At 65.7% G+C, this 27,799-nt stretch overlaps 1 protein-coding gene and 1 long non-coding RNA gene across 2 annotated transcripts; one reads left to right on the top strand and one right to left on the bottom strand.

Annotated features, from left to right (window-relative positions):
- Window positions 1-109: 109 nt before the first annotated feature.
- Window positions 110-25,500, top strand: LOC138102627 (deleted in malignant brain tumors 1 protein-like). Its single transcript, XM_069000348.1, is given in 16 exon segments — window positions 110-221; window positions 3,550-3,882; window positions 4,685-5,011; window positions 6,771-7,081; window positions 7,083-7,101; window positions 9,852-10,181; window positions 12,746-13,066; window positions 13,926-14,093; window positions 14,188-14,514; window positions 16,192-16,521; window positions 18,505-18,632; window positions 19,848-20,043; window positions 21,944-22,303; window positions 23,541-23,867; window positions 25,157-25,258; window positions 25,400-25,500. Coding segments are annotated over 16 exon segments (3,774 nt in total). The 5' UTR covers window positions 110-127.
- Window positions 25,501-25,574: 74 nt separating this feature from the next.
- LOC138102645 (uncharacterized) lies at window positions 25,575-26,165 on the bottom strand. The gene is made up of 3 exons (XR_011147465.1): window positions 26,094-26,165; window positions 25,684-25,928; window positions 25,575-25,622 (listed from the first exon to the last, which is right to left on the bottom strand). It is a non-coding gene; the product is annotated as an uncharacterized lncRNA (long non-coding RNA).
- Window positions 26,166-27,799: the final 1,634 nt, after the last annotated feature.

The raw sequence follows: 27,799 nt of genomic DNA, 5'->3' as shown, positions 1-27,799 counted from the left end.
CCCTCCCCCCCGCCCCTCCCCCTCCCCCTCCCCCCCGGGGTCACTCCGGGGTCACTCCGGGGTCACGGCGGGGGGAGGGGCGGGGGGAGGGGGGGGGGGAGGGGCGCGCTCGGGCCCCAGCGCGGCCATGGCGGCTCCAGGGGCGCTCCGGGGCCCCGCCAGGTGCGCGCGGGGGCGGCTCCCGCTCACCTGGAGCCTCCTGGGGCTGCTCTACCTGGGCGGTGAGTGACGTCACGGGGGCCGGGGGGGAGGGGGAGGGGGAGGGGGGGGTGTGAAATTGGGGGGTTTTAGCCCCAAAAAATGGAGGGGTTTGGGTCCGACATCGGGGGATTCGGGTCTGAAACGGAGGGGTTTGAGCCCAAAATGGAGGGGTTTGAGCCCAAAATGGAGGGGTTTGAGCCCAAAATTGAGGGATTTGACCCCAAAATCGGGGGGGTTGACCCCAAAATTGAGGGGTTTGGGTCCGAAATTGAGGGATTTGGCCCCAAAATCGGGGGATGTGGGTGCAAAATTGAGGGATTTGACTCGAAAATTGAGGGATTTGAACCCAAAATCGAGGGATTTGGGTCCAAAATTGAGGGGTTTGGGTCCAAAATCGGGGGATTTGACCCCAAAATTGAGGGGTTTGGGCCCAAAATTGAGGGATTTGACCCCCAAATTGAGGGGTTTGAGCCCAAAATTGTGGGATTTGGGTCCAAAATTGAGGGGTTTGGGTCCAAAATCGGGGGATTTGACCCCAAAATTGAGGGGTTTGACTCCAGAATTGAGTAATTTGACCCGAAATCGGGGATTTGGGTCCAAAATCAGGGGGTTTGGCCCAAAATGGAGGGGCTTGGGTCCAAAATCGAGGGATTTGGGTCCAAAATTGAGGGATTTTACCCCAAAATCCGTGGGTTTGACCCCAAAATTGAGGGGTTTGGGTCCAAAATTGAGGGATTTGAACTGAAATTGAGGGATTTTGACCCCAAAATTGATTAATTTGACCCGAAATTGAGGGGCTTGACCCCAAAATCGGGAATTTGACCCCAAAATTGAGGGGTTTGGGCCCAAAATTGAGTAATTTGACCCGAAATTGAGGGGTTTGGGTCCAAAATCGGGGAATTTGGGTCCGAAATTGAGGGATTTGAACCGAAATCGAGGGATTTGGCCCCAAAATTGGGGCATTTGCCCCCGACAATGATGGGTTTGCCCTAAAATCAACATTTTTGGCCCCAGAATTTGCAGATTTTGCCTCTAAAATTGAAGTTTTGCCCCCCAAATCAAAAGATTTTGCCCCAAATCGATGATTCGGCCCCAAAATCGCTGCAGTTTGCACTGAAATTGTCAGATTTTGCCCCAAAACGGAAGGATTTTATCCCCAAATTGAAGGATTCGGCTCCATTTCGAAGGATTTCGCCCCCAAATCGATGGAATTTGGCCCAAAAATTACGGATTCTGTGCCAAAAATAACAGAATGCGGCCTGAAATTGAAGAGTTTTACCCCAAAATTGTAGGATTTGACCCCAAAATTGGGGTATTTGACCCCAAAATTACCAGATTTTGCCCTAAAATTGAAGGATTTTCCCCAAAATCGAGGACTTTGAACCCAAATCCCGGATTTTACCCCCAAATTTGGAGCCTTCTGTCCCAAATTCAAACGTTTTTACCCCCAAATCGACGGATTTTGCCCCAAAATGAGGGACTTGGCCCTAAAATTGTTGGGTTTGCCCCAAAACTGAGAGATTTTACCCCAAACCTGAAGGATTTGGCCCCAAAATCCACGGATTTTGCCCCGAAACTGAGGGAATTCCCCCAAAATTGAGCGATTCCGCCCCCAAATTCCGGGATTTTCACCCCAAATCCTCGGATTTGCCCCCAAATCCGCGGCTTTTCCCCCATCCAAACTCCCCCCCCCCCCAAAATCCCCATTTTTTACCCCAAAATCCGGGAATTCTCCCCAAATCCATCGGCTTTCCCCCTCCCCCACCCCCCCGATATTCCCAACCCCCCCCAAAATCCGGGATTTCCCGCCATTCCCGCCCCTTTTTCCCGGGAATTCCGCGGCTCGGGGCCGCGCCGACCTCGTCCTTTGGAGCCCCGATCGATTTTTGGGGGCAAAATTCCCGATTTTGGCTCATTCCCGGCGCTCCGGGGCCCCCCGGGATTGCGCCACGCGCGGGCGACCTTCGGCCCCGGCGGCTTTTCCCGAATTTTCCCCAATTTCCCCCACAATTCCCGGGTTTCCCCCTCCCCCCTCCTCCCTCCCCCCTTTCCCCCCCAATTTTTTCCCAATTTTCCTCATTTTTTTCCCAATTTCCCTCATTTTTTTCCCAATTTTTCCCTCTTCCCCCCTTTTTTCCCGATTTCCCCCCATTTTTCTCCTCCTTTTCCCCCCATTTTCCCTCATTTTCCCAATTTTCCCCAATTTCCTCCAATTCTCCCCAATTTTCCCCAATTTTTCCCTCTTCCCCCCCTTTTTTCCCGATTTCCCCCTTTTTTCTCCTCCTTCTCCCACTTTTCCCCACAATTTCTCCTCATTTCCCCTCATTTTCCCCAATTTTCCCCAATTTTTCCCAATTTTCCCCAATTTCCTCCAATTTTCCCCAATTTTCCTCAATTTTTCCCCAATTTCTTCCAATTTTCCCCACTTTTTCCCCACTTTTGTTCCCCTTTCCCCCCCTTTTTCCCCCTTTTCCCAATTTTCCCCCTCCTTTTCCCACTTTCCTTCCCCTTTCCCACACTTTTCCCGATTTTTCCCCAATTTCCCCCCCAGTTCCCGAGTTCCCCCTCCCCCCCTCCCCCTTCCCTCCCTTCCCCCCCAATTTTTTCCCAATTTTCCTCATTTTTTTCCCAATTTTTCCCTCTTCCCCCCTTTTTTTCCCGATTTTCCCCCATTTTTCTTCTCCTTTTCCCCACAATTTTCCCTCATTTTCCCAATTTTCCCCAATTTCCTCCAATTCTCCCCAATTTTCCCCATTTTTTTCCCAATTTTCCCCAATTTCCTCCAATTTTCCCGATTTTTTCCCCAATTTCCCCCAATTTTCCTCACTTTTCCCCCAATTTTTCCCTTTTCCCCCCAGTTTTCCCTCATTTTCCCCATTTTTTCCCCACTTTTCCCAAACTTCCCCAAATTTCCCCCAGTTTTTGCCAATTTCCCCGTTTTTTCCTCGTTTTCTCCCATCTTTTCCCTCTTTTCCTCACTCCTGGGCACACCTGGGCACACCTGGGGCACACCTGGGCACACCTGAACACACCTGGGTGCACCTGAGACATCACCTGGGCACACCTGGGCTCACCTGGGCACACCTGGGGCACACCGGGACACACGTGGGCACACCTGGGGCACACCTGGGCACACCTGAACACACCTGGGCTCACCTGGGCACACCTGGGCACACCTGGGCACACCTGAACACACCTGGGCACACCTGGGGCACATTTGAGCTCACTTGGGGCACACCTGGGGCTCACCTGGGACACACCTGTGCCCACCTGCTCCCACCTGCGCCCACCTGCGCCCACCTGCTCCCACCTGTGCCAGGTGCCAGGGGCTCCCCGCTGTCGTTGCAGGTTGGGCGCTGCCGCCGCCGCCGGCCCAGGTGCGCCTGGCCGGGGGTGCCAGGCGCTGCGAGGGGCAGGTGCAGGTGGCGCTGAACGGCACCTGGGCACACCTGTGCGAGCCCGCCTGGGGCCTGCCCGAGGCCCAGGTCACCTGTGCCCAGGTGCGCTGCGGCCGCGCCCTGGCGGCCCCCGGCGGCTCCCGCTTCGGGCCCGCGCGGGGCGGCACCTGGCCGGCAGGTGTGCGGTGCCAGGGCAGCGAGGGCGCGCTGGGCGAGTGCCAGGTGAGAGCCCTGGGCAACCTCACCTGCCCGCCGGGAGGGGCCGCGGCCGTGCTGTGCGCAGGTGAGGGGGGAGGGGCACCTGGGGGGGTTCGGGGGAGGGGGGGCACCTGGGGAGGCTCAGGTGAGTGAGGGGCACCTGGGGGGAGGTGGGGAGGGGCACCTGGGGGGGATCAGGTGAGTGAGGGGCACCTGGGGGGGAGGGGAGGTGGGAGGGGCACTTGGGGGGCTCAGGTGAGGGAGGGGCACCTGGGGGGAGGGGGGGAGGGGCACCTGGAGGGGATGGGGGGGAGGGGCACCTGGGGGGAATGGGGGGGAGGGGAGGTGGGGAGGGACACCTGGGGGGGCTCAGGTGAGAGAGGGGCACCTGGGGGGGAGGGGAGGGGAAGCTGGGGGGGCTCAGGGGATGGGGGGAGGGGCTCACCTGAGGAGGTGTCGGCACCGCACCTGGGCAGGTGTGGGTGCCTCACCTGGGGGGCTCAGGTGAGGGGGGGAGGGGCACCTGGAGGGGAGGGGAGGTGGGGAGGGGCACCTGGGTGGCTCAGGTGAGGGGGGGAGGGGCACCTGAGGGGGGCTCAGGTGGGGGGGGGGGCACCTGAGGGAGCAGGTGAGGGGGGGAGGGGCACCTGGGGGCTATGGGGAGGCGGGGGGGGGGCACCTGGGGGGCTCAGGTGAGGGGGGAGGGGGCACCTGGAGATGCCTCACCTGGGCAGGTGTCGGTGCCGCACCTGTCAGGGCTCCACACCTGGGCAGGTGTCGGCGCCTCACCTGGGCAGGTGCCAGCACCTCACCCGCCAAGGCCCCACACCCGGGCAGTCCCCACAGGTGCCCTCACCCACCTGTCCCTCCCACCCCCCCCCCCCCAGGTGAGCAGCCGGAGGAGGGCCAGGTGCGCCTGGCCGGGGGCCCGCACAGGTGCGCGGGGCGCGTGGAGGTTTTCCACGCGGGCAGGTGGGGCACGGTGTGCGACGACTCGTGGGACGTGGCGGACGCGCAGGTCACCTGCCGCCAGGTGCGCTGCGGCCCCGCGCTCTGGGCGCCGGGGGCGGCGCAGTTCGGGCGCGGCTCAGGTGTGATCTGGCTGGACGAGACCAACTGCACGGGCACCGAGCCGCACCTGGGCGCCTGCCCCGCGCGCACCTGGGGCCGCAACGACTGCTACCATGGCGAGGACGCCGGCGCCGTGTGCGCAGGTGAGCCCCGGCCGCGGGTGAGAGGAGCTGGGGGGAACCCTGGCCGCAGGTGAGAGGAGCTGGGGGGAACCCCGGCCGCAGGTGAGCCCCGGCCGCAGGTGAACCCCGGCCGCGGGTGAGCCCCGGCCACAGGTGAGCCCTGGCTGCAGGTGAGCGGAACTGGGGTGAGCCCCGGCCGCAGGTGAGCCCCGGCCGCAGGTGAACCCCGGCCGCAGGTGAACCCCGGCCGCAGGTGAGCGGAACTGGGGTGAACCCCGGCCGCAGGTGAGCCCCCGGCCGCGGGTGAGAGGAGCTGGGGGGAAACCCGGCTGCAGGTGAACCCCGGCCGCAGGTGAACCCCGGCCGCGGGTGAGCCCCGGCCGCGGGTGAGCCCCGGCCGCAGGTGAGCGGAACTGGGGGGAACCCCGGCCGCAGGTGAGCCCCGGCCGCAGGTGAGCCCCGGCCGCAGGTGAACCCCGGCCGCGGGTGAACCCCGGCCGCAGGTGAACCCCGGCCGCAGGTGAACCCCGGCCGCAGGTGAACCCCGGCCACGGGTGAACCCCGGCCGCAGGTGAGCCCCGGCCACAGGTGAGCCCCCGGCCGCAGGTGAGCGGAGCTGGGGGGAACCCCGGCCGCAGGTGAGCCCCGGCCGCAGGTGAACCCCGGCCGCAGGTGAACCCCGGCCGCGGGTGAACCCCGGCCGCGGGGTGAGCGGAGCTGGGGGGAACCCCGGCCGCAGGTGAGCCCCGGCCGCAGGTGAGCCCCGGCCGCAGGTGAACCCCGGCCGCGGGTGAGCGGAGCTGGGGGGAACCCCGGCCGCAGGTGAGCCCCGGCCGCAGGTGAGCCCCGGCCGCAGGAACCCCCCCCTCCCTCCCCAGGTAACCCTGGGGGGTGATGGGAGAGGGAATTGGGCTCACCCGGAGCTCACCTGTGCCAGGTGCGCCCACCTGGAAGGGTTTGGGGGTTGGCCCAGGTGTGCTCTGCAGCTGTGGGGAGGTGAGGGGGGGAGTGGGAGTTTGATGCTGGGGGTACCTGGGGGGTACCTGGGGGGTACCTGGGGGGTACCTGGGGCTTGTCTGGAGGTACCTGGGGGTATCTGGGGATACCTGGGGATACCTGGAGGTGCTTGGGGGGTACCTGGAGGGCACCTTGGGGACACCTGTGGGATACCTGGCAGCACCCGGGGTTACCTGGGTGTTACCTGGAGGGCACCTGGGGTTACCTGGGCGTTACCTGGGGGAACCTGGAGGGCACCTGGGAAGCCCCTGTGGGACACCTGGGGGTACCTGGGATGCACCTGGGGTTACTTGGGCATTACCTGGGGGTACCTGGAGGGCACCTGGAGGGGGACCTGTGGGACACCTGGCAGTACCTGGGCATTACCTGGGCATTACCTGGGGGCACCTGGAGGGCACCTGGGAAGCCCCTGTGGGACACCTGGTGGTACCTGGAGGGCACCCCGTGGGACACCTGGGGTTACCTGGGATGCACCTGGCGGTACCTGGGGTTACCTGGGCATTACCTGGGGGCACCTGGAGGGGCACCTGTGGGACACCTGGCGGTACCTGGGATGCACCTGGGGGGTACCTGGGGTTACCTGGGGTTACCTGGGAAGCCCCTGTGGGACGCCTGGCAGTACCTGGGATGCACCTGGGGGTACCTGGGGGCACCTGGAGGGGCACCTGTGGGACACCTGGCGGTACCTGGGCATTACCTGGGGTTACCTGGAGGGCACCCTGTGGGACACCTGGGGTTACCTGCGGCACCTGTCCCCTTCCAGACTCGCTGCTGCCGGAGCCGCCTCACCTGCGCCTGGCCGGGGGCTCGCACCGCTGCGCCGGCCGCGTGGAGCTGCTGCACCTGGGCAGGTGGGGCGGGGTCTGCGCGCACACCTGGGGCCCGCGGGAGGCTCAGGTGGTCTGCAGGCACCTGGGCTGCGGCAGCGCCCTGCCCGCCCCGCCCGCCGCCGCGCCCGCCGCCGCACCTGGGCAGGTGTGGCTGGAGCAGGTGAGCTGCGGCGGCTCCGAGAGCGACCTGAGCCAGTGCCGGGCGGGGCCCTGGAGGGAGCGCACCTGTGCGGAGGGGGGGCGTGGCCAGCGTGGTGTGCTCAGGTGGGTGTGACGTCATCCTCACCTGGGCAGGGGATGCGGGGCTCAGGTGGGTGTGACGTCATCCTCACCTGGGCAGGGGATGCGGGGGGAGGGGGGTGACGTCATCTTTAACTGGGTAGCTGATACGGGGGGAGGGGGCTCAGGTGGGTGTGACGTCATCCTCACCTGGGCAGGTGATGCGGGGCTCAGGTGGGTGTGACGTCATCCTCACCTGGGCAGGTGATGCGGGGGGAGGGGGCTCAAGTGGGTGTGACGTCATCCTCACCTGGGCAGGTGATGCGGGGGGAGGGGGTGGCGTCATCTTTAACTGGGTAGGAGGGGGCTCAGGTGGGTGTGACGTCATCCTCACCTGGGCAGGTGATGCGGGGGCTCAGGTGGGTGTGACGTCATCCTCACCTGGGCAGGGGATGCAGGGCTCAGGTGGGTGTGACGTCATCCTCACCTGGGCAGGTGATACGGGGGGGAGGGGGCTCAGGTGGGTGTGACGTCATCCTCACCTGGGCAGGTGATACGGGGGGGAGGGGGCTCAGGTGGGTGTGACGTCATCCTCACCTGGGCAGGGGATGCGGGGAGGGGGGGGGGATGGGTCAGGGGGTGCCCAGGTGGCTCTGGAGCCTCACCTGGGCAGGTAACACAGGGAACACCGAGAGCCAGGAGGGGTGAGAGCGGGCCCCTGGCTCAGGGGGTGCCCAGGTGTGTTTTGGGGTCTCACCTGGCACTGTCCCACCTGTAACCCCCCCCGTCCCAGTTGGGAGCCAGGTGCCACCTTCCTCAGGGGGTGCCCAGGTGTGTTTTGGGGCCTCACCTGGACAGGTCACACCTGTAACCCCCCCACCCCACCTGAACCCACCCCCAACCCCCCTCCCACCCCTCCCAGGTAACCCCTGGGCACACCTGAGCCCTCCCCCCCCCCCCCCCCCCAGGTAACCCTGGGCCGTTACCTGACCCCTCCCCTCACCTGTCCCCCCCACAGCCCCCCTCTCCCCCCCTCCCAGGTAACCCCTGTGCACACCTGAGCCCTCCCCCCACCCCTCCCCACCCCCAGGTACCCCTGGACCGTTACCTGACCCCTCCCCCCCTCCAGGTACCCCTGGGCCGTTACCTGACCCCTCCCCCCCTCCCAGGGGGCCATTACCTGAGCCCTCCCCCCCCCAGGTAACCCCTGTGCACACCTGACCCCTCCCCCACCCCTCCCCCTCCCCAGGTAACCCCTGTGCACACCTGACCCCTCCCCCACCCCTCCCCCTCCCCAGGTACCCCTGGGCCATTACCTGACCCCTCCCCCCCTCCAGGTAACCCCTGGGCCGTTACCTGAGCCCTCCCCCCCTCCCCAGGTAACACCATGGCCATTACCTGACCCCTCCCCCTCCCAGGTAACCCCTGTGCACACCTGACCCCTCCCCCACCCCTCCCCCCCCCAGGTAACCCCTGGGCCATTACCTGAGCCCTCTCCCCCTCCCAGGGGGCCATTACCTGACCCCTCCCCCCCCCCAGGAGGCCGTTACCTGACCCCTCCCCCCCTCCCAGGTACCCCTGTGCACACCTGACCCCTCCCCCACCCCTCCCCCTCCCCAGGTACCCCTGGGCCGTTACCTGAGCCCTCCCCCACCCCTCCCCCTCCCCAGGTAACCCCTGGGCCGTTACCTGAGCCCTCCCCTCACCTGTCCCACCCCTCCCAGGTAACCCCTGGGCCATTACCTGACCCCTCCCCCTCCCAGGTAACCCCTGGGCCATTACGTGACCCCTCCCCCTCCCAGGTAACCCCTGTGCACACCTGACCCCTCCCCCCCTCCCCAGGTAACCCCTGGGCCATTACCTGACCCCTCCCCCCCTCCCAGGAGGCCGTTACCTGACCCCTCCCCCTCCCAGGTAACCCCTGGGCCGTTACCTGACCCCTCCCCCCCTTCCCAGGGGGCCGTTACCTGACCCCTCCCCCCCCTCGCACGTTACCTGAGCCCTCCCCCTCCCAGGGGGCCATTACCTGACCCCTCCCCCCCACCCAGGAGGCCATTACCTGACCCCTCCCCCCCTCCCAGGTAACCCCTGGGCCATTACCTGACCCCTCCCCCCCTCCCAGGAGGCCATTACCTGTGCCCTCCCCCTCCCCAGGTAACCCCTGGGCCCTTACCTGACCCCTCCCCCCCTCCCAGGGGGCCATTACCTGAGCCCTCCCCCCCCCAGGTAACCCCTGTGCACACCTGACCCCTCCCCCACCCCTCCCCCTCCCCAGGTAACCCCTGTGCACACCTGACCCCTCCCCCACCCCTCCCCCTCCCCAGGTACCCCTGGGCCATTACCTGACCCCTCCCCCCCTCCAGGTAACCCCTGGGCCGTTACCTGAGCCCTCCCCCCCTCCCCAGGTAACACCATGGCCATTACCTGACCCCTCCCCCTCCCAGGTAACCCCTGTGCACACCTGACCCCTCCCCCACCCCTCCCCCCCCCAGGTAACCCCTGGGCCATTACCTGAGCCCTCTCCCCCTCCCAGGGGGCCATTACCTGACCCCTCCCCCCCTCCCAGGTACCCCTGTGCACACCTGACCCCTCCCCCACCCCTCCCCCTCCCCAGGTACCCCTGGGCCGTTACCTGAGCCCTCCCCCACCCCTCCCCCTCCCCAGGTAACCCCTGGGCCATTACCTGACCCCTCCCCCCCATCCCAGGAGGCCATTACCTGACCCCTCCCCCCCCTCCCACGTTACCTGAGCCCTCCCCCCCTCCCACGTTACCTGAGCCCTGCCCCTCCCCGCAGGCTCGGCGCTCTCCAACCACAGCCAGGTGCGGCTCTCGGGCGGGCCCGGTGCGTGCGCGGGCCGCGTGGAGCTGCTGCACGCGGGCACCTGGGGCTCGGTGTGCGACGACACCTGGGCCTTCTCCGCCGCCGCCGTCGTCTGCCGCTACCTGGGCTGCGGCCAGGTGATCGCGGCCCCGCCCCGCGCGCGCTTCGGGCCCGGCCGGGGCCCCGTGTGGCTGGACGGGCTCACCTGCACAGGTGCGGAGGGGGCGCTGGATGAGTGCGGCCACAAAGGCTGGGGCGTGCACACCTGCGACCACAGCGAGGACGCCGGCGTGGTGTGCTCAGGTGAGAGCGGGTGGGGCTCAGGTGGGGCTCAGGTGGGGCTCAGGTGGGCTCAGGTGAGAGTGGGTGGGCTCAGGTGGGCTCAGGTGGGCTCAGGTGAGAGTGGGTGGGGCTCAGGTGGGCTCAGGTGGGGCTCAGGTGAGAGTGGGTGGGCTCAGGTGGGCTCAGGTGGGGCTCAGGTGGGGCTCAGGTGGGCTCAGGTGGGGCTCAGGTGGGCTCAGGTGAGGCTCAGGTGGGCTCAGGTGGGGCTCAGGTGGGGCTCAGGTGAGGCTCAGGTGGGCTCAGGTGGGGCTCAGGTGGGGCTCAGGTGGGCTCAGGTGGGCTCAGGTGGGGCTCAGGTGGGCTCAGGTGGGGCTCAGGTGAGAGCGGGTGGGGCTCAGGTGGGGCTCAGGTGGGTTCAGGTGGGAGCGGGTGGGGCTCAGGTGGGCTCAGGTGGGTTCAGGTGGGGCTCAGGTGAGGCTCAGGTGGGCTCAGGTGGGCTCAGGTGGGCTCAGGTGGGGCTCAGGTGGGGCTCAGGTGGGCTCAGGTGGGCTCAGGTGTGCTCAGGTGGGGCTCAGGTGGGGCTCAGGTGGGCTCAGGTGAGCTCAGGTGGGCTCAGGTGGGGCTCAGGTGTGCTCAGGTGGGGCTCAGGTGGGCTCAGGTGGGGCTCAGGTGGGGCTCAGGTGGGCTCAGGTGGGGCTCAGGTGGGTTCAGGTGGGGCTCAGGTGGGGCTCAGGTGGGGCTCAGGTGGGCTCAGGTGGGGCTCAGGTGGGTTCAGGTGGGGCTCAGGTGGGGCTCAGGTGGGGCTCAGGTGGGCTCAGGTGGGGCTCAGGTGGGTTCAGGTGGGGCTCAGGTGGGCTCAGGTGGGCTCAGGTGAGAGCGGGTGGGCTCAAGTGAGAGCAGGTGAGGTCAGGTGGGCTCAGGTGAGAGTAGGTGGGGCTCAGGTGGGCTGAGGTGGGGCTCAGGTGGCTTCAGGTGGGCTCAGATGGTCTCAGGTGGGCTCAGGTGGGCTCAGGTGAGGGCAGGTGGGTTCTCTCAGATGAGAACCAGCTGGGCTGTGCACAAAGTCCCGCAGCTGTCCCCCCACCTGTTCTCACCTGTCCCACACTCACCTGTCCCACACTCACCTGTCCCACACTCACCTGTCTCACACTCACCTGTCCCCCTCACCTGTCCCCCCTCACCTGTCCCACACTCACCTGTCCCACACTCACCTGTCCCACACTCACCTGTCCCACTCACCTGCTCCTCTCACCTGTCCCACACTCACCTGTCCCACACTCACCTGTCCCACACTCACCTGTCCCCCTCACCTGTCTCACACTCACCTGTCCCCCCTCACCTGTCCCACACTCACCTGTCCCACTCACCTGCTCCTCTCACCTGTCCCACACTCACCTGTCCCACACTCACCTGTCCCACACTCACCTGTCCCCCCTCACCTGTCCCACACTCACCTGTCCCCCCTCACCTGTCCCACACTCACCTGTCCCACTCACCTGCTCCTCTCACCTGTCCCACACTCACCTGTCCCACACTCACCTGTCCCACACTCACCTGTCCCCCCCTCACCTGTCCCCCTCACCTGTCCCACACTCACCTGTCCCACACTCACCCGTCCCACACTCACCTGTCCCCCTCACCTGTCCCCCCTCACCTGTCCCACACTCACCTGCCCCTCTCACCTGTCCCACTCACCTGCTCCTCTCACCTGTCCCCTCTCACCTGTCCCACACTCACCTGTCCCACACTCACCTGCCCCACTCACCTGCTCCTCTCACCTGTCCCACACTCACCTGTCCCACACTCACCTGTCCCACACTCACCTGTCCCCTCTCACCTGTCCCACACTCACCTGTCCCCCACCTGTTCTCACCTGTAACACTCACCTGTTCCTCACTCACCTGTCCCACACTCACCTGTCCCCCCTAACCTCTCCCTCCTCACCTGCCCCCTCACCTGTCCCCCCTAACCTGTCCCACTCACCTGCCCCCTCACCTGTCCCACACTCACCTGTCCCCCTCACCTGTCCCACACTCACCTGTCCCACACTCACCTGTCCCACACTCACCTGTCCCCCTCACCTGTCCCCCCTCACCTGTCCCCCTCACCTGTCCCACACTCACCTGTCCCACACTCACCTGCCCCTCTCACCTGTCCCACACTCACCTGTCCCCCCTCACCTGTCCCACACTCACCTGTCCCACCCTCACCTGTCCCCCTCACCTGTCCCACACTCACCTGCCCCTCTCACCCATCCCACACTCACCTGCCCCACACTCACCTGTCCCACACTCACCTGCCCCTCTCACCTGCCCCACACTCACCCGTCCCACACTCACCTGCCCCTCTCACCTGTCCCACACTCACCTGTCCCACTCACCTGTCCCACACTCACCTGTCCCACACTCACCTGTCCCCCCTCACCTCTCCCCCCTCACCTGTCCCACACTCACCTGCCCCTCTCACCTGTCTCACACTCACCTGTCCCCCTCACCTGTCCCCCCTCACCCATCCCACACTCACCTGCCCCTCTCACCTGTCCCACACTCACCTGTCCCCCCTCACCTGTCCCCCCATCCCTGCAGGTTCCGGCCTGGCTGACCTGGCTCACCTGCGCCTGGCCGAGGGCGCGTCCAGGTGCGCCGGGCGCCTCCAGGTGCTGCACGAGGGGCGCTGGGGCGGGGTCTGCGCCCACACCTGGGACCTGGCGGCCGCGCAGGTGAGCTGCCGCCAGCTGGGCTGCGGCCCCGCCCTGGAGGCCTCCAAGGTGAGCGCGGGCGGCGAGGAGCTCACCTGGGTGGAGGCCGTCAGGTGCAACGGCACCGAGGGGAACCTGCTGGAGTGCCAGGTGCAGGTGTGGGGCGCCCCCCGCTGCCCCCACGCCACGGTCACCTGTGCGGCCCCAGGTGAGTCGGGGGTGATCCCCCACCCCATCCCCGAGGCCCCAGGTCTCACCTGGGGGCTCCAGGTGAGTCAGGGCGCCCCCCACAGGTGACCCCTCCCCGCGGCCCCGGGTCTCACCTGGGGGCTCCAGGTGCGTTCCTCACCTCGGGGTTACCTGAGGGCAGGTGGGGGGCTGGGGTGTCCCAGGGGTTCCCAGTCCTGGCACACCTGGGGACACCTGGGGACACCTGGGGCACACGTGGGCACATGTGGGCATACCTGCACAGGTGGTTTTGATCCTGGGCCAGGTGGTGCCTTCGCTTTGGGGCACACCTGGCTCAGGTGTGCCCAGGGAATGGTGCGGGAGGAGCTCGGAGCTCACCTGGGCATCCCCAGGAATCCCACACCTGGGCACACCTGGGCACACCTGGGAACACCTGGGCACATTGGGGGCACACCTGGGAACACTCGGGGAACACCCATGGCATACCTGGGACACACCTGGGACACACCTGGGCACACCTGGGCACACCTGGGACACACCTGAGGCTCAGGTGTGACCTTGGACCAGGTTGGGCTGGTCCAACCTCAGAGCTCACCTGGGCATCCCCAGCCACACCTGTCCGCCCGAGCCCCGCCCACCCTGACCCCTGACCCACCTGTCCTCACCTGCCCCATTCGGCCACACCCAGCCGGGACTCGCCCACCCCTGGGGTGACCCCCGGCCAGGTGAGCGCACCTGCCCAGCTCGCCCGTGTGTTCCAGGTGAGGCCCCACGTGCGACCCCGGCGCCCTCAGGTGCCACCCCAGCGCTCCCAGGTGCGACCCCAGCGCCCTCAGGTGCGACCCCAGCGCCCTCAGGTGCGACCCCCCTGCCCTCAGGTACGACCCTGACATCCTCAGGTGCGACCCTGGCACCCTCAGGTGTGACCCCGGCACCCTCAGGTGCGACCCTGGCACCCTCAGGTGCGACCCTGACGCCCTCAGGTGCGACCCCGGCGCCCTCAGGTGCGACCCCGACGCCCCCAGGTGAGCCCCAGGCGCCCCCAGGTGAGGCCAGCCTGCCCATCAGCCCCCACCCCGGGATGCGCGGGTGGCCCCCGGCCAGGTGAGCGCACCTGCCCGCCTTCTCTGCGCCTTCCAGGTGAGCAGCCGGAGGAGGGCCAGGTGCGCCTGGCCGGGGGCCCGCACAGGTGCGCGGGGCGCGTGGAGGTTTTCCACGCGGGCAGGTGGGGCACGGTGTGCGACGACTCGTGGGACGTGGCGGACGCGGAGGTCACCTGCCGCCAGGTGCGCTGCGGCCCCGCGCTCTGGGCGCCGGGTGCGGCGCGCTTCGGGGAGGGGGCGGGGCCCATCTGGCTGGACGGGCTCAGGTGCGCCGGCTCCGAGGAGCACCTGGCGCAGTGCCCCGCGCGGCCCTGGGGCGAGCACACCTGCAACCACGTGGAGGACGCCAGCGCCATCTGCTCAGGTGAGCGCCTGGGTGAGCCGCACCTGGCGCGGGGGGTGGGGGGGTGATGGGAGGGGGACAGGTGAGGGGGGCAGGCGGGGCAGGATGGGGGTGGCAAAAGGTGGGAGGGCGCACCTGGGTGCACCTGGGCTGGTCTGGGTGCACCTGGGCACACCTGGGTGCACCTGGGCTGGTCTGGGTGCACCTGGGCACACCTGGGTGCACCTGGGTGCAGCTGGGCTCATCTGGGTGCACCTGAGCTCACCTGGGCACACCTGGGCACACCTGGGTGCACCTGGGCTCACCTGAACTCACCTGGGTGCACCTGGGCTCACCTGGGCTGGTCTGGGTGCACCTGAACTCAGCTGGGCACACCTGGGCACACCTGAGGTCACTTGGATGCACCTGAGCTCACCTGGGTGCACCTGGGCCCCACACCTGGGCCCAAGTGACCCATCCCTGCCCCACACCTGTACCCAGGTGACCCATCCCTGCCCCACATCTGTGCCCCACACCTGTGCCCAGGTGACCCATCCTCACCCCACACCTGTGCCCAGGTGACCCACACCTGCCCCACACCTGTGCCCAGGTGACCCATCCCCGCCCCACACCTGTGCCCCACACCTGTGCCCAGGTGACCCATCCCCGCTCCACACCTGTGCCCAGGTGACCCATGCCCGCCCCACACCTGTGCCCCACACCTGCCCCACACCTGTGCCCAGGTGACCCATCCCCGCCCCACACCTGTGCTCCACACCTGTGCCCCACACCTGTGCCCAGGTGACCCATCCCCGCCCCACACCTGTGCCCAGGTGACCCATCCCCGCCCCACACCTGTGCCCCACACCTGCCCCACACCTGTGCCCAGGTGACCCATGCCTGCCCCACACCTGTGCCCCACACCTGCCCCACACCTGTGCCCAGGTGACCCATCCCCGCCCCACACCTGTGCCCAGGTGACCCATCCCTGCCCCACACCTGTGCCCAGGTGACCCATCCCTGCCCCACACCTGTGCCCCACACCTGTGCCCAGGTGACCCATCCCTGCCCCACACCTGTGCCCCACACCTGCCCCACACCTGTGCCCAGGTGACCCATCCCCACCCCACACCTGTGCCCCACACCTGCCCCACACCTGTGCCCAGGTGACCCATCCCTGCCCCACACCTGTGCCCCACACCTGTGCCCAGGTGACCCATCCCTGCCCCACACCTGTGCCCCACACCTGTGCCCAGGTGACCCATGCCCGCCCCACACCTGTGCCCCACACCTGCCCCACACCTGTGCCCAGGTGACCCATCCCCACCCCACACCTGTGCCCCACACCTGTGCCCAGGTGACCCATCCCCGCCCCACCCCTGCCCCACACCTGTGCCCAGGTGACCCATCCCCGCCCCACACCTGCCCCACACCTGTACCCAGGTGACCCATCCCCACCCCACACCTGTACCCAGGTGACCCATGCCCGCCCCACACCTGTGCCCCACACCTGCCCCACACCTGTGCCCAGGTGACCCATCCCCACCCCACACCTGTGCTCCACCCCTGTGCCCCACACCTGTGCCCAGGTGACCCATCCCCGCCCCACCCCTGCCCCACACCTGTGCCCAGGTGACCCATCCCCGCCCCACACCTGTGCCCAGGTGACCCATCCCCGCCCCACACCTGCCCCACCCCTGTGCCCCTCCCGTTCCGCAGGCTCGGGGCTGAGCGCGGTGCCCCAGGTGCGGCTCTCAGGTGCGCCGGACAGGTGCGCCGGGCGCGTGGAGGTGCTGCACGAGCACCTGTGGGGCACCGTGTGCGACGACACCTGGGACCTGCGGCACGCGCGGGTGATCTGCCGCCAGCTGGGCTGCGGCGCCGCGCTGGAGGCGCCAGGTGCGGCCAGGTACGGCCGGGGCGCGGGGCCCATCTGGCTGGACGACGTCACCTGCGCGGGCGACGAGAGGGACCTGTTCCAGTGCCCCGCCCGCACCTGGGGCCAGCACAACTGCCACCACGGCGAGGACGCGGGCGTGGTGTGCGCAGGTGAGCGCGGGGGGGCGCGGACAGGTGTGCGCGGACAGGTGTGTGTGGACAGGTGTGCACGGACAGGTGTGCACGGACAGGTGTGCGTGGACAGGTGTGCACGGACAGGTGTGCACGGACAGGTGTGCGTGGACAGGTGTGCACGGACAGGTGTGCACGGACAGGTGTGTGTGGACAGGTGTGTGTGGACAGGTGTGCACGGACAGGTGTGCACGGACAGGTGTGCGCAGGTGAGCGCAGGTGTGCGCGGACAGGTGTGCGCGGACAGGTGTGTGTGGACAGGTGAGCGTGGACAGGTGTGTGTGGACAGGTGAGCGTGGACAGGTGTGCATGGACAGGTGTGCACAGGTGAGCACGGGTGTGCGCGGACAGGTGTGCGTGGACAGGTGTGCGCAGGTGTGCATGGACAGGTGTGCGTGGACAGGTGTGTGTGGACAGGTGTGTGTGGACAGGTGTGCATGGACAGGTGTGTGTGGACAGGTGTGCATGGACAGGTGTGTGTGGACAGGTGAGCGTGGACAGGTGTGTGTGGACAGGTGTGCGCGGACAGGTGAGCGTGGACAGGTGAGCGTGGACAGGTGTGCGCAGGTGTGCACGGACAGGTGTGCATGGACAGGTGAGCACAGACAGGTGTGCATGGACAGGTGTGCACAGGTGAGCGCAGACGGGGGCACGGACAGGTGTGTGCAGGTGTGCATGGATAAGTGAGCACGGACAGGGGTGCATGGACAGGAGCATGGACAGGTGAGCACGGACAGGTGTGCACAGGTGAGCGCAGATGGGGGCACGGACAGGTGTGTGCAGGTGTGCATGGACAGGTGAGCACGGACAGGTGTGCATGGACAGGTGAGCATGGACAGGTGAGCATGGACAGGAGCATGGACAGGTGAGCACAGACAGGTGTGCATGGACAGGTGTGCACAGGTGAGCGCAGACGGGGGCACGGACAGGTGTGTGCAGGTGTGCATGGATAGGTGAGCACGGACAGGTGAGCATGGACAGGTGAGCACGGACAGGTGTGCATGGACAGGTGAGCGTGGACAGGTGAGCATGGACAGGTGTGCGCAGGTGTGCACGGACAGGTGTGCATGGACAGGTGAGCACAGACAGGTGTGCATGGACAGGTGTGCACAGGTGAGTGCAGACGGGGGCACGGACAGGTGTGTGCAGGTGTGCACGGACAGGTGTGCATGGACAGGTGAGCACAGACAGGTGTGCATGGACAGGTGTGCACAGGTGAGTGCAGACGGGGGCACGGACAGGTGTGTGCAGGTGTGCATGGATAAGTGAGCACAGACAGGTGTGCATGGACAGGTGAGCATGGACAGGTGAGCACGGACAGGTGTGCACGGACAGGTGTGCATGGACAGGTGAGCATGGACAGGTGAGCACGGACAGGTGTGCACGGACAGGTGTGCATGGACAGGTGAGCATGGACAGGAGCATGGACAGGTGAGCACAGACAGGTGTGCATGGACAGGTGTGCACAGGTGAGCGCAGACGGAGGCACGGACAGGTGTGCGCAGACAGGTGTGCGCAGGTGAGTGCGGGCAGGTGTGCGCAGACAGGTGTGCGCAGGTGTGCGCAGACAGGTGTGCGCAGACAGGTGTGCGCAGGTATGCGCAGACAGGTGTGCATGGACAGGTGCACATAGACAGGTGAGCATAGACAGGTGTGCACAGGTGAGCATGGATAGATGTGCATGGACAGGTGAGCATGGACAGGTGAGCGTGGACAGGTGAGCGTGGACAGATGTGCCCAGGTGAGCATGGGCAGGTGTGCCCAGGTGAACATGAACAGGTGTGCCCAGGTGAGGTGGGGAGGCCCTTTACGGCGGGCAGGGCAGGTGGGAGGAGCTTCCAGGAGCTCCCAGCCAGGTGCACACCTGGAGGGGCTCACCTGGGTGTCCCCTGCACACCTGGAGGGGCTCACCTGGGTGTTCCCCTGCACACCTGGAGGGTCTCACCTGTTCTCCCCCCGCAGGTAACTTCAGCTCAGGTGAGCTGCGGCTGGTGGCCGGGCCGCACCTGTGCGCAGGTAGGGTGGAGGTGCTGCACGAGGGGCAGTGGGGGACGGTCTGCGACGACGGCTGGGACATGAACGACGCCCAGGTGAGCACAGGTGGGGGCAGGTGAGGGCGGGGGGGGACAGGTGAAGGTAGGGAGGCTCAGGTGAGGTTGGGGGGGGACAGGTGAGCCCTGGGGGGCCTCACGTGAGGGTTTGGGGGGGGGCTCAGGTGTGTCCATGGCCCCCGGGTGAGCTCAGGTGTGTCCATGGCCCCCAGGTGAGCTCAGGTGAGCCCTGGGCACTCCCAGGTGAGCTCAGGTGTGTCCATGGCCCCCAGGTGAGCTCAGGTGTGTTTTAAGCCTGCCCAGCTGAGCTCAGGCGTGTCTATGGCCCACCAGGTGAGCTCAGGTGTGTCCTTAGGATGCCCAGGTGAGCTCAGGTCCATGGCCCCCTAGGTGAGCTCAGGTGAGCCCTGGGCACTCCCAGGTGAGCTCAGGTGTGTCCATGGCCCCCGGGTGAGCTCAGGTGTGTTTTAAGCCTGCCCAGGTGAGCTCAGGTGTGTCCATGGCCCCCAGGTGAGCTCAGGTGCATTCTCGGCATGCCTAAGTGAGCTCAGGTGTGTCTATGGTCCCCCAGGTGAGCTCAGGTGTGTCCTTAAACCTGCCCAGGCGAGCTCAGGTGTGTTTTAAGCCTGCCCAGCTGAGCTCAGGTGTGTCCATGGGCCCCCAGGTGAGCTCAGGTGAGCCCTGGGCACTCCCAGGTGAGCTCAGGTGTGTCCATGGCCCCCAGGTGAGCTCAGGTGTGTTTTAAGCCTGCCCAGGTGAGCTCAGGCGTGTCTATGGCCCACCAGGTGAGCTCAGGTGTGTCCTTAGGATGCCCAGGTGAGCTCAGGTCCATGGCCCCCTAGGTGAGCTCAGGTGAGCCCTGGGCACTCCCAGGTGAGCTCAGGTGTGTTTTAAGCCTGCCCAGGTGAGCTCAGGTCCATGGCCCCCCAGGTGAGCTCAGGTGATCCCTGGGCACTCCCAGGTGAGCTCAGGTGTGTCCATGGCCCCCAGGTGAGCTCAGGTGCATCCTCAGCATGCCCAGGTGACCTCAGGTGTGTCCATACCCCCCCAGCTGAGCTCAAGTGTGTCCATGGCCCCCAGGTGAGCCCAGGTGTGTTTTAAGCCTGCCCAGGTGAGCTCAGGTGAGCCCTGGGCACTCCCAGCTGAGCTCAGGTGTGTCCATGCCCCCCAGGTGAGCCCAGGTGTGTTTTAAGCCTGCCCAGGTGAGCTCAGGCGTGCCTGGGCTCACTCCGGCGGGTGATTACCTGCCCGCAGGTGGTGTGCCGCCAGGTGGGCTGCGGGGCGGCGCTGGCGGCCCTGAGCCGCTCCCACTTCGGGGCGGCCTCGGGGCAGATCTGGCTGGACGAGGTCACCTGCGCGGGCAGCGAGCGGCACCTGGCGCAGTGCCACGCCCGCACCTGGGGCCAGCACAACTGCAACCACGGCGAGGACGCGGGCGTGGTGTGCGCAGGTGAGCGCAGACAGGTGTGCATGGACAGGTGTGTGCAGGTGTGAGCAGGTGTGAACAGGTGTGCATGAACAGGTGAGTGCAGGTGTGTATGGACAGGTGTGCATGGACAGGCGTGCATAGAGAGGTGTGCATGGACAGGTGTGCGCAGGTGTGCATGGACAGGTGTGCGCGGACAGGTGTGCGCGGACAGGTGTGCGCGGACAGGTGTGCACGGACAGGTGTGTGCAGGTGTGCAAGGACAGGTGTGTGCACGTGTGCGTGGACAGGTGTGCATGGACAGGTGTGCATGGACAGGTGTGCACAGGTGAGTGCAGGTGTGCACGGACAGGTGTGCACGGACAGGTGTGCACAGACAGGTGTGCATGGACAGATGTGTGCAGGTGTGCATGGACCGGTGTGCATAGAGAGGTGTGCATGGACAGGTGTGCATGGACAGGTGAGTGCAGGTGAGTGCAGGTGTGCACGGACAGGTGTGAACAGGCGTGCACAGGTGTGCATGGACAGGTGTGAACAGGTGTGTGCAGGTGTGCATGGAGAGGTGTGCATAGAGAGGTGTGCATGGACAGGTGTGCATGGACAGGTGTGCACGGACAGGTGTGAACAGGTGTGCACGGGCAGGTGTGCATAGAGAGGTGTGCACAGGTGAGCATGGACAGGTGTGTGCAGGTGAGTGCAGGTGTGCATGGACAGGTGTGCATAGAGAGGTGTGCATGGCCAGGTGTGAACAGGTGAATGCAGGTGCGCACGGACAGGTGTGCGCAGGTGCGCGCAGGTGTGAGCAGGTGTGAACAGGTGTGCACGGACAGGTGTGAACAGGTGTGCATGGACAGGTGTGCATAGAGAGGTGTGCACAGACAGGTGTGCACAGGTATGCATGGACAGGTGTGAACAGGTGTGAACAGGTGTGCATGGACAGGTGTGAAGAGGTGTGCGCAGGTGTGCGCAGGTGTGCACGGACAGGTGTGCATGGACAGGTGAGCACAGGTGCACATGGACAGGTGTGCGCAGGTGTGCACGGACAGGTGTGTGCAGGTGAGTTCAGGTGTGCACAGACAGGTGTGTGCAGGTGGGAACAGGTGTGCATGGACCGGTGTGCGCAGGTGTGCACGGACAGGTGTGAGCAGGCGAGCACAGGTGCACATGGACAGGCGTGCGCAGGTGTGCGCAGGTGCACATGCGCAGGTGTGCATGGACAGGTGTGTGCAGGTGTGCATGGACAGGTGTGCATAGAGAGGTGTGCACAGACAGGTGTGCACAGGTATGCATGGACAGGTGTGAACAGGTGTGAACAGGTGTGCATGGACAGGTGTGAAGAGGTGTGCACAGGTGTGCGCAGGTGTGCACGGACAGGTGTGCATGGACAGGTGAGCACAGGTGCACATGGACAGGTGTGCGCAGGTGTGCACGGACAGGTGTGAGCAGGCGAGCACAGGTGCACATGGACAGGTGTGCGCAGGTGTGCATGCGCAGGTGCACATGGACAGGTGTGCGGAGGTGTGCATGGACAGGTGTGCATGGACACATGTGAGCACAGGTGTACACGGACAGGTGTGCACAGGTGTGCACGGACAGGTGTGTGCAGGTGTGCACGGACAGGTGTGCATGGACACATGTGAGCACAGGTGCACACGGACAGGTGTGCACAGGTGTGCACGGACAGGTGTGCATGGACACATGTGAGCACAGGTGCACATGGACAGGTGTGCGGAGGTGTGCATGGACAGGTGTGCATGGACACATGTGAGCACAGGTGCACACGGACAGGTGTGCACAGGTGTGCACAGGTGTGCGCAGGTGTGCGCAGGTGTGAGCAGGTGTGCACAGGTGTGCACAGCCTCACCTTCCCTCACCTTCCCCTCACCTGTGCTGCCCCTCACCTGTTGTGCCCCTCCCCCGGCAGCCCCCAGCTCCGCGGCCCCGCTCACACCTGTGCAGGAGGAGGAGGAGCCCTTCCAGGTGCGCTTGGCCGACGGCCCCGGCAGGTGCGCGGGGCGGGTGGAGGTGCTGCACCTGGGCAGGTGGGGCACCGTGTGCGACGACACCTGGGACCTGGCGGCCGCGCGGGTCACCTGCCGGCAGCTGGGCTGCGGCACCGCCGTCAGCGCACCTGGGCGCGCCCGCTTCGGGCCGGGCACGGACCCCATCTGGCTGGACGGGATGCACTGCACAGGTGAGGAGCTCACCTTGGCCCAGTGCGACCACCGGCGCTGGGGCGAGCACAACTGCGGGCACAGCGAGGACGCCAGCGCCGTCTGCACAGGTGAGGGCTGGGAGCGGGTCAGGTGGGTGCTGGGGGGGGCTCAGGTGAAGTTGCGGGGGACAGGTGAGGGCTGGGAGGGGTCGGGTGGGTGCTGGGGGATGCTCAGGTGGGGCTGGAGGGACAGGTGAGGCTGGGGGTGGCTCAGGTGTGTCCTTGGGGGGCTCAGGTGTGTCCTTGGGGGGCTCAGGTGGGCTCAGGTGAGGCTGGGGGTGCCCAGGTATGTCTTTGGGGTGCTCATGTGAGTGCTGGAGATGCTCAGGTGTATCCTTGGGGGTGCCCAGGTGTGTCCTTGGGGGACTCAGGTGGGGCTCAGGTGGGCTCAGGTGAGGCTGGGGGTGCTCAGGTGGGTGCTTGGGGTGCTCAGGTGTGTCCTTGGGGGGCTCAGGCGGGTGCTGGGGGTGCTCAGGTGTGTCCTTGGGGGGCTCAGGTGAGTCCATGGGGGTGTCCAGGTGTGTCCTTGGGGGTGCTCAGGTGGGTCTGAGGATGCTCAGGTGTGTGCTGGGGGTGCCCAACTGTATCCTTGGGGTGCTCATGTGAGTGCTGGAGATGCTCAGGTGTGTCCTTGGGGTGCTCAGGTGTATCCTTGGGGTGCTCAGGTGTGTCCTTGGGGGACTCACATGGGTCTGAGGGTGCTCAGGTGGGTGCTGGGGGTGCCCAGGTGTGTCTTTGGGGGGCTCATGTGAGTGCTGGAGATGCTCAGGTGTCTCCTTGGGGGGCTCAGGTGGGGCTGGAGGAACAGGTGAGGCTGGGGGTGCTCAGGTGTATCCTTGGGGTTCTCAGGTGTGTCCTTGGGGGACTCAGGTGGGGCTCAGGTGGGCTCAGGTGAGGCTGGGGGTGCTCAGGTGTGTCCTTGGGGGTGCTCAGGTGGGTGCTGGGGGTGCTCAGGTGTGTCCTTGGGGTGCTCAGGTGGGTGCTGGGGGTGCCCAGGTGTGTCCTTGGGGGTGCTCAGGTGTGTCCTTGGGGGTGCTCAGGTGTATCCTTGGGGGACTCAGGTGTGTCCTTGGGGTGCTCAGGTGGGTCTGAGGATGCTCAGGTGTGTCCTTGGGGTGCTCAGGTGTGTCCTTGGGGTGCTCAGGCGGGTGCTGGGGGTGCCCAGGTGTGCTCAGGTGCGCCCAGGTACCACCCGGTTGTGGCAATTCTCCGGGCACCCGCGCGGGGGGAGGCGCACCCCAGGTGTGCCCAGGTGTGCCCGGGTGTGCCCAGGTGTGACCCTCCCCCTACCCCCCCCCCTCCCCAGGTGCAGACCCCCCCCAGGTGCGGCTGCGGGGCGGCCCCGGGCCCTGCGCGGGGCAGGTGCAGGTGCTGCACAACCGCAGCTGGCACCAGGTGTGCGGGCAGCGCTGGGGCCTGCCCGAGGCGCAGGTGGTGTGCAGGCAGGTGGGCTGCGGGCCCGCCCTCGGCGCACCTGTGGGGCCGCACCTGCCCGCGGGGGGCGCGGGGCTCCTGCAGGGGCTCACCTGTGAGGGCTCCGAGTCGCAGCTCCTCGAGTGCCGGCGCAGGGACGCGGGGCTGGGCACCTGCGGCGCAGGTGGGGCCGCGGGGGTGCTCTGTGCCACGCCCACAGGTGAGCGCGGGGGGGCGCGGAGGGGCTCGGGGGGGGGGGCACAGGTGTGGGGGAGGGGCACAGGTGAGGGACAGGTGTGGGGGAGGGGATCCAGGTGAGGGACAGGTGTGGGGGAGGGGCACAGGTGAGGGACAGGTGTGGGGGAGGGGCACAGGTGAACCACGGGGGGGAGGGGCACAGGTGAGGGACAGGTTTGGGGAAGGGGTCTCAGGTGAGCCCCAGGTGTGGGGGAGGGGGCCCAGGTGAGCCCCAGGTGTGGGGGAGGGGGCCCAGGTGAGGGACAGGTGTGGGGGAGGGACACAGGTGAGGGACAGGTGTGGGGGAGGGGCACAGGTGAGGGACAGGTGTGGGGGAGGGGCTCAGGTGAGGGACAGGTGTGGGGGAGGGGATCCAGGTGAGGGACAGGTGTGGGGGAGGGGGCCCAGGTGAGCCCCAGGTGTGGGGGAGGGGCACAGGTGAGGGACAGGTGTGGGGGAGGGGCACAGGTGAACCACGGGGGGGGAGGGGCACAGGTGAGGGACAGGTGTGGGGGAGGGGATCCAGATGAGCCCCAGGTGTGGGGGAGGGGGCTCAGGTGAGCCCCAGGTGTGGGGGAGGGGATCCAGGTGAGCCCCAGGTGTAGGAAAGGAATCAAAGCAGAAGTCAGGTGAGGGAAAGAGGTGGGACAGGTGTGAAGAGAGGGGAACAGGTGTGGGGGAGGAGCCAGGACAGGTGAGAAGAGTTAAACCAGGACAGGTGAGAAAGGTGGGACAGGTGAGAAGCAAATGGGGCAAACAGGTGAGAAGGGTGAAGGCAGCACAGGTGTGAAGGTAGCACAGGTGAGGAGGTGAAGGCAGTACAGGTGAGAGGGTGAGGGTATCTCAGGTGTGAAGGCAGAACAGGTGAGAGGGTGAAGGTCACACAGGTGAGAGGGTGAAGGTCACACAGGTGTGAAGGTAGCACAGGTGAGGAGGTGACGGCAGTACAGGTGAGAGGGTGAGGGTATCTCAGGTGAGAGCCTGAGGGTATCTCAGGTGAGAGGGTGAAGGTCACACAGGTGAAAGGGTGAAGGCAGCACAGGTGAGAGGCTGAGGGTATCTCAGGTGTGAAGGTCACACAGGTGAGAGGGTGAAGGCAGCACAGGTGTGAAGGCAGTACAGGTGAGAGGGTGAGGGTATCTCAGGTGAGAGGGTGAAGGTCACACAGGTGAGAGGGTGAAGGCAGCACAGGTGAGAGGCTGAGGGTATCTCAGGTGTGAAGGGCCGAGAGCTCCTCCCGTGACCCCCCCACCCTCACCTGTCCCCCCCCAGGTGCGGCCCCGTCCTGCGCGTACCTGGTGGCGCTGCTGGTGCTGCTGACGTCACTGAGCGGGGCCCTGCTCTGGCTCACCTTGCGGGCCAGGTGTGTCACAGGTGAGTCCTGCACCTCCCCCGGCCCCTGGCACGGCCGGCTGACAGCCAGGTGCCACCTGGTGCCACCAGGTGATGCCAAGGGGCACCAGGTGCCACCAGGTGATGCCAAGGGGCACCAGGTGACACCAGGTGTGTCCCCAGCTCACCTGGATGCCCCGAGGGTCCCCGGCGCCATTTACCTGCCCAGGAGGGCCCCACCTGGCGAGGCCGATGAGCTGCAGCTGATGGAGGACGCCCCCTGAGCTCACCTGAGCACCTCACCTGGCGGTGCTCACCTGGCACCTGGAGCCCCTCACCTGAACCCTCACCTGGAATTCCTCACATGGATCCCCTCACCCAGAACCCCTCACCTGGATCCCCTCACCTGGATCCTCTCACCTGGAACCTGGAACTCCTCACCTGGAACCCTTGACCTGGCCCCTCACCTGGATCCCCTCACCTGGATCCCCTCACCTGGATCCCCTCACCCAGAACCCCTCACCCAAAACCCCTCACCTGGATCTCACCTGGATCTCCTCACCTGGATCTCCTCACCTGGATCCCCTCACCTGGATCCCCTCACCCAAAACCCCTCACCTGGATTCCCTCACCTGGATCTCACCTGGATCTCCTCACCTGGATCCTCTCATGGGAAGTCCTCACCTGTAACCCCTCACCTGGATCCCCTCACCTGGATCTCACCTGTAACCCCTCACCTGGATCCCCTCACCTGGATCCCCTCACCTGTAACCCCTCACCCGGATCCTCTCACCTGGATCCCCTCACCTGTAACCCCTCACCTGGATCCCCTCACCTGTAACCCCTCACCTGTAACCCCTCATCTGGATCCTCTCACCTGGATCTCCTCACCTGGATCCCCTCACCCAGAACCCCTCACCTGGATCCCCTCACCCAGAACCCCTCACCTGGAACCCCTCACCTGGATCCCCTCACCCAAAACCCCTCACCTGGATCTCCTCACCTGGATCCCCTCACCCGGCCCCTGCCCCGCCCCCGCAGCCCCCGCGGGGCTCAGGTGCTGCTGCACACCTGGGCCAGGTGAATAAATTCAAAAGGGCTCTGGACCCTCCAGGTGCGACAGGTGGGGAGTTTTTGGGGATCCTGAATGCTGCAGGTGGGACAGGTGTGAATTTGGGGGGTCCTGACTCCCCCAGGTGTGAATTTTGGGAGTCCCAGCCCCCCAGGTGTGAATTTGGGGGTTCCCAACCATCCAGGTGTGAATTTGGGGGTTCCTGACTCCCCCAGGTGTGAATTTGGGGGTTCCCAACCATCCAGGTGTGAATTTGGGGGTTCCCAGCCCCCCAGGTGTGAATTTGGGGGTCCCTGACTCCCCCAGGTATGAATTTGGGAGGTTCCCAACCCTCCAGGTGTGAATTTTGGGGGGTTCCTGATTCCCCCAGGTGTGAATTTGGGGGTTCCCAGCCCTCCAGGTGTGAATTTGGGGGTTCCTGACTCCCCCAGGTGTGAATTTGGGGGATTCCAACCCTCCAGGTGTGGATTTTGGGGGGTTCTGAGCCCCCCAGGTGTGAATTTGGGACGTTCCCAACCCTCCAGGCGTGAATTTGGGGGTTCCCAACCCTCCAGGTGTGAATTTGGGGGTCCCTGACTCCCCCAGGTGTGAATTTTGGGGGTCCCAGCCCCCCAGGTGTGAATTTGGGAGGTTCCCAACCCTCCAGGTGTGAATTTTGGGGGTTTCTGAGCCCTCCAGGTGTGAATTTTGGGGGTCCCAGCCCCCCAGGTGTGAATTTGGGGGTTCCCAGCCCCCCAGGTGTGAATTTGGGGGGTCCTGACTCCCCCAGGTGTGAATTTGGGGGGTTCCAGCCCCCCCAGGTGTGAATTTGGGGGTCCCTGACTCCCCCAGGTATGAATTTGGGGGTTCCCAACCCTCCAGGTGTGAATTTGGGGGGTCCTGACTCCCCCAGGTGTGAATTTGAGGGTTCCCATCCCTCCAGGTGTGAATTTGGGGGGTCCTGACTCCCCCAGGTGTGAATTTGGGGGTTCCCATCCCTCCAGGTGTGAATTTGGGGGGTCCTGACTCCCCCAGGTGTGAATTTGGGGGGTCCCAGCCCCCCAGGTGTGAATTTGGGGGTTCCTGACTCCCCCAGGTGTGAATTTGGGGGTTCCCAACCCTCCAGGTGTGAATTTGGGGGGTCCTGACTCCCCCAGGTGTGAATTTGGGGGTCCCAGCCCCCCAGGTGTGAATTTGGGGGATTCCAACCCTCCAGGTGTGAATTTGGGGGGTCCTGACTCCCCCAGGTGTGAATTTGGGGGTCCCAGCCCCCCAGGTGTGAATTTGGGGGATTCCAACCCTCCAGGTGTGGATTTTGGGGGGTTCTGAGCCCCCCAGGTGTGAATTTGGGAGGTTCCCAACCCTCCAGGTGTGAATTTTGGGGGTTTCTGGCCCTCCAGGTGTGAATTTTGGGGGTCCCAACCCTCCAGGTGTGAATTTGGGGGGTTCCTGACTCCCCCAGGTGTGAATTTGGGGGTTCCCAGCCCCCCAGGTGTGAATTTGGGGGGTCCCAACCCCCCAGGTGTGAATTT

Source organism: Aphelocoma coerulescens, unplaced genomic scaffold, assembly GCF_041296385.1.
Source record: "Aphelocoma coerulescens isolate FSJ_1873_10779 unplaced genomic scaffold, UR_Acoe_1.0 HiC_scaffold_97, whole genome shotgun sequence".
NCBI classification, from domain to species: Eukaryota; Metazoa; Chordata; class Aves; order Passeriformes; family Corvidae; genus Aphelocoma; species Aphelocoma coerulescens.
This window is presented reverse-complemented; position numbering and strand designations above follow the sequence as displayed.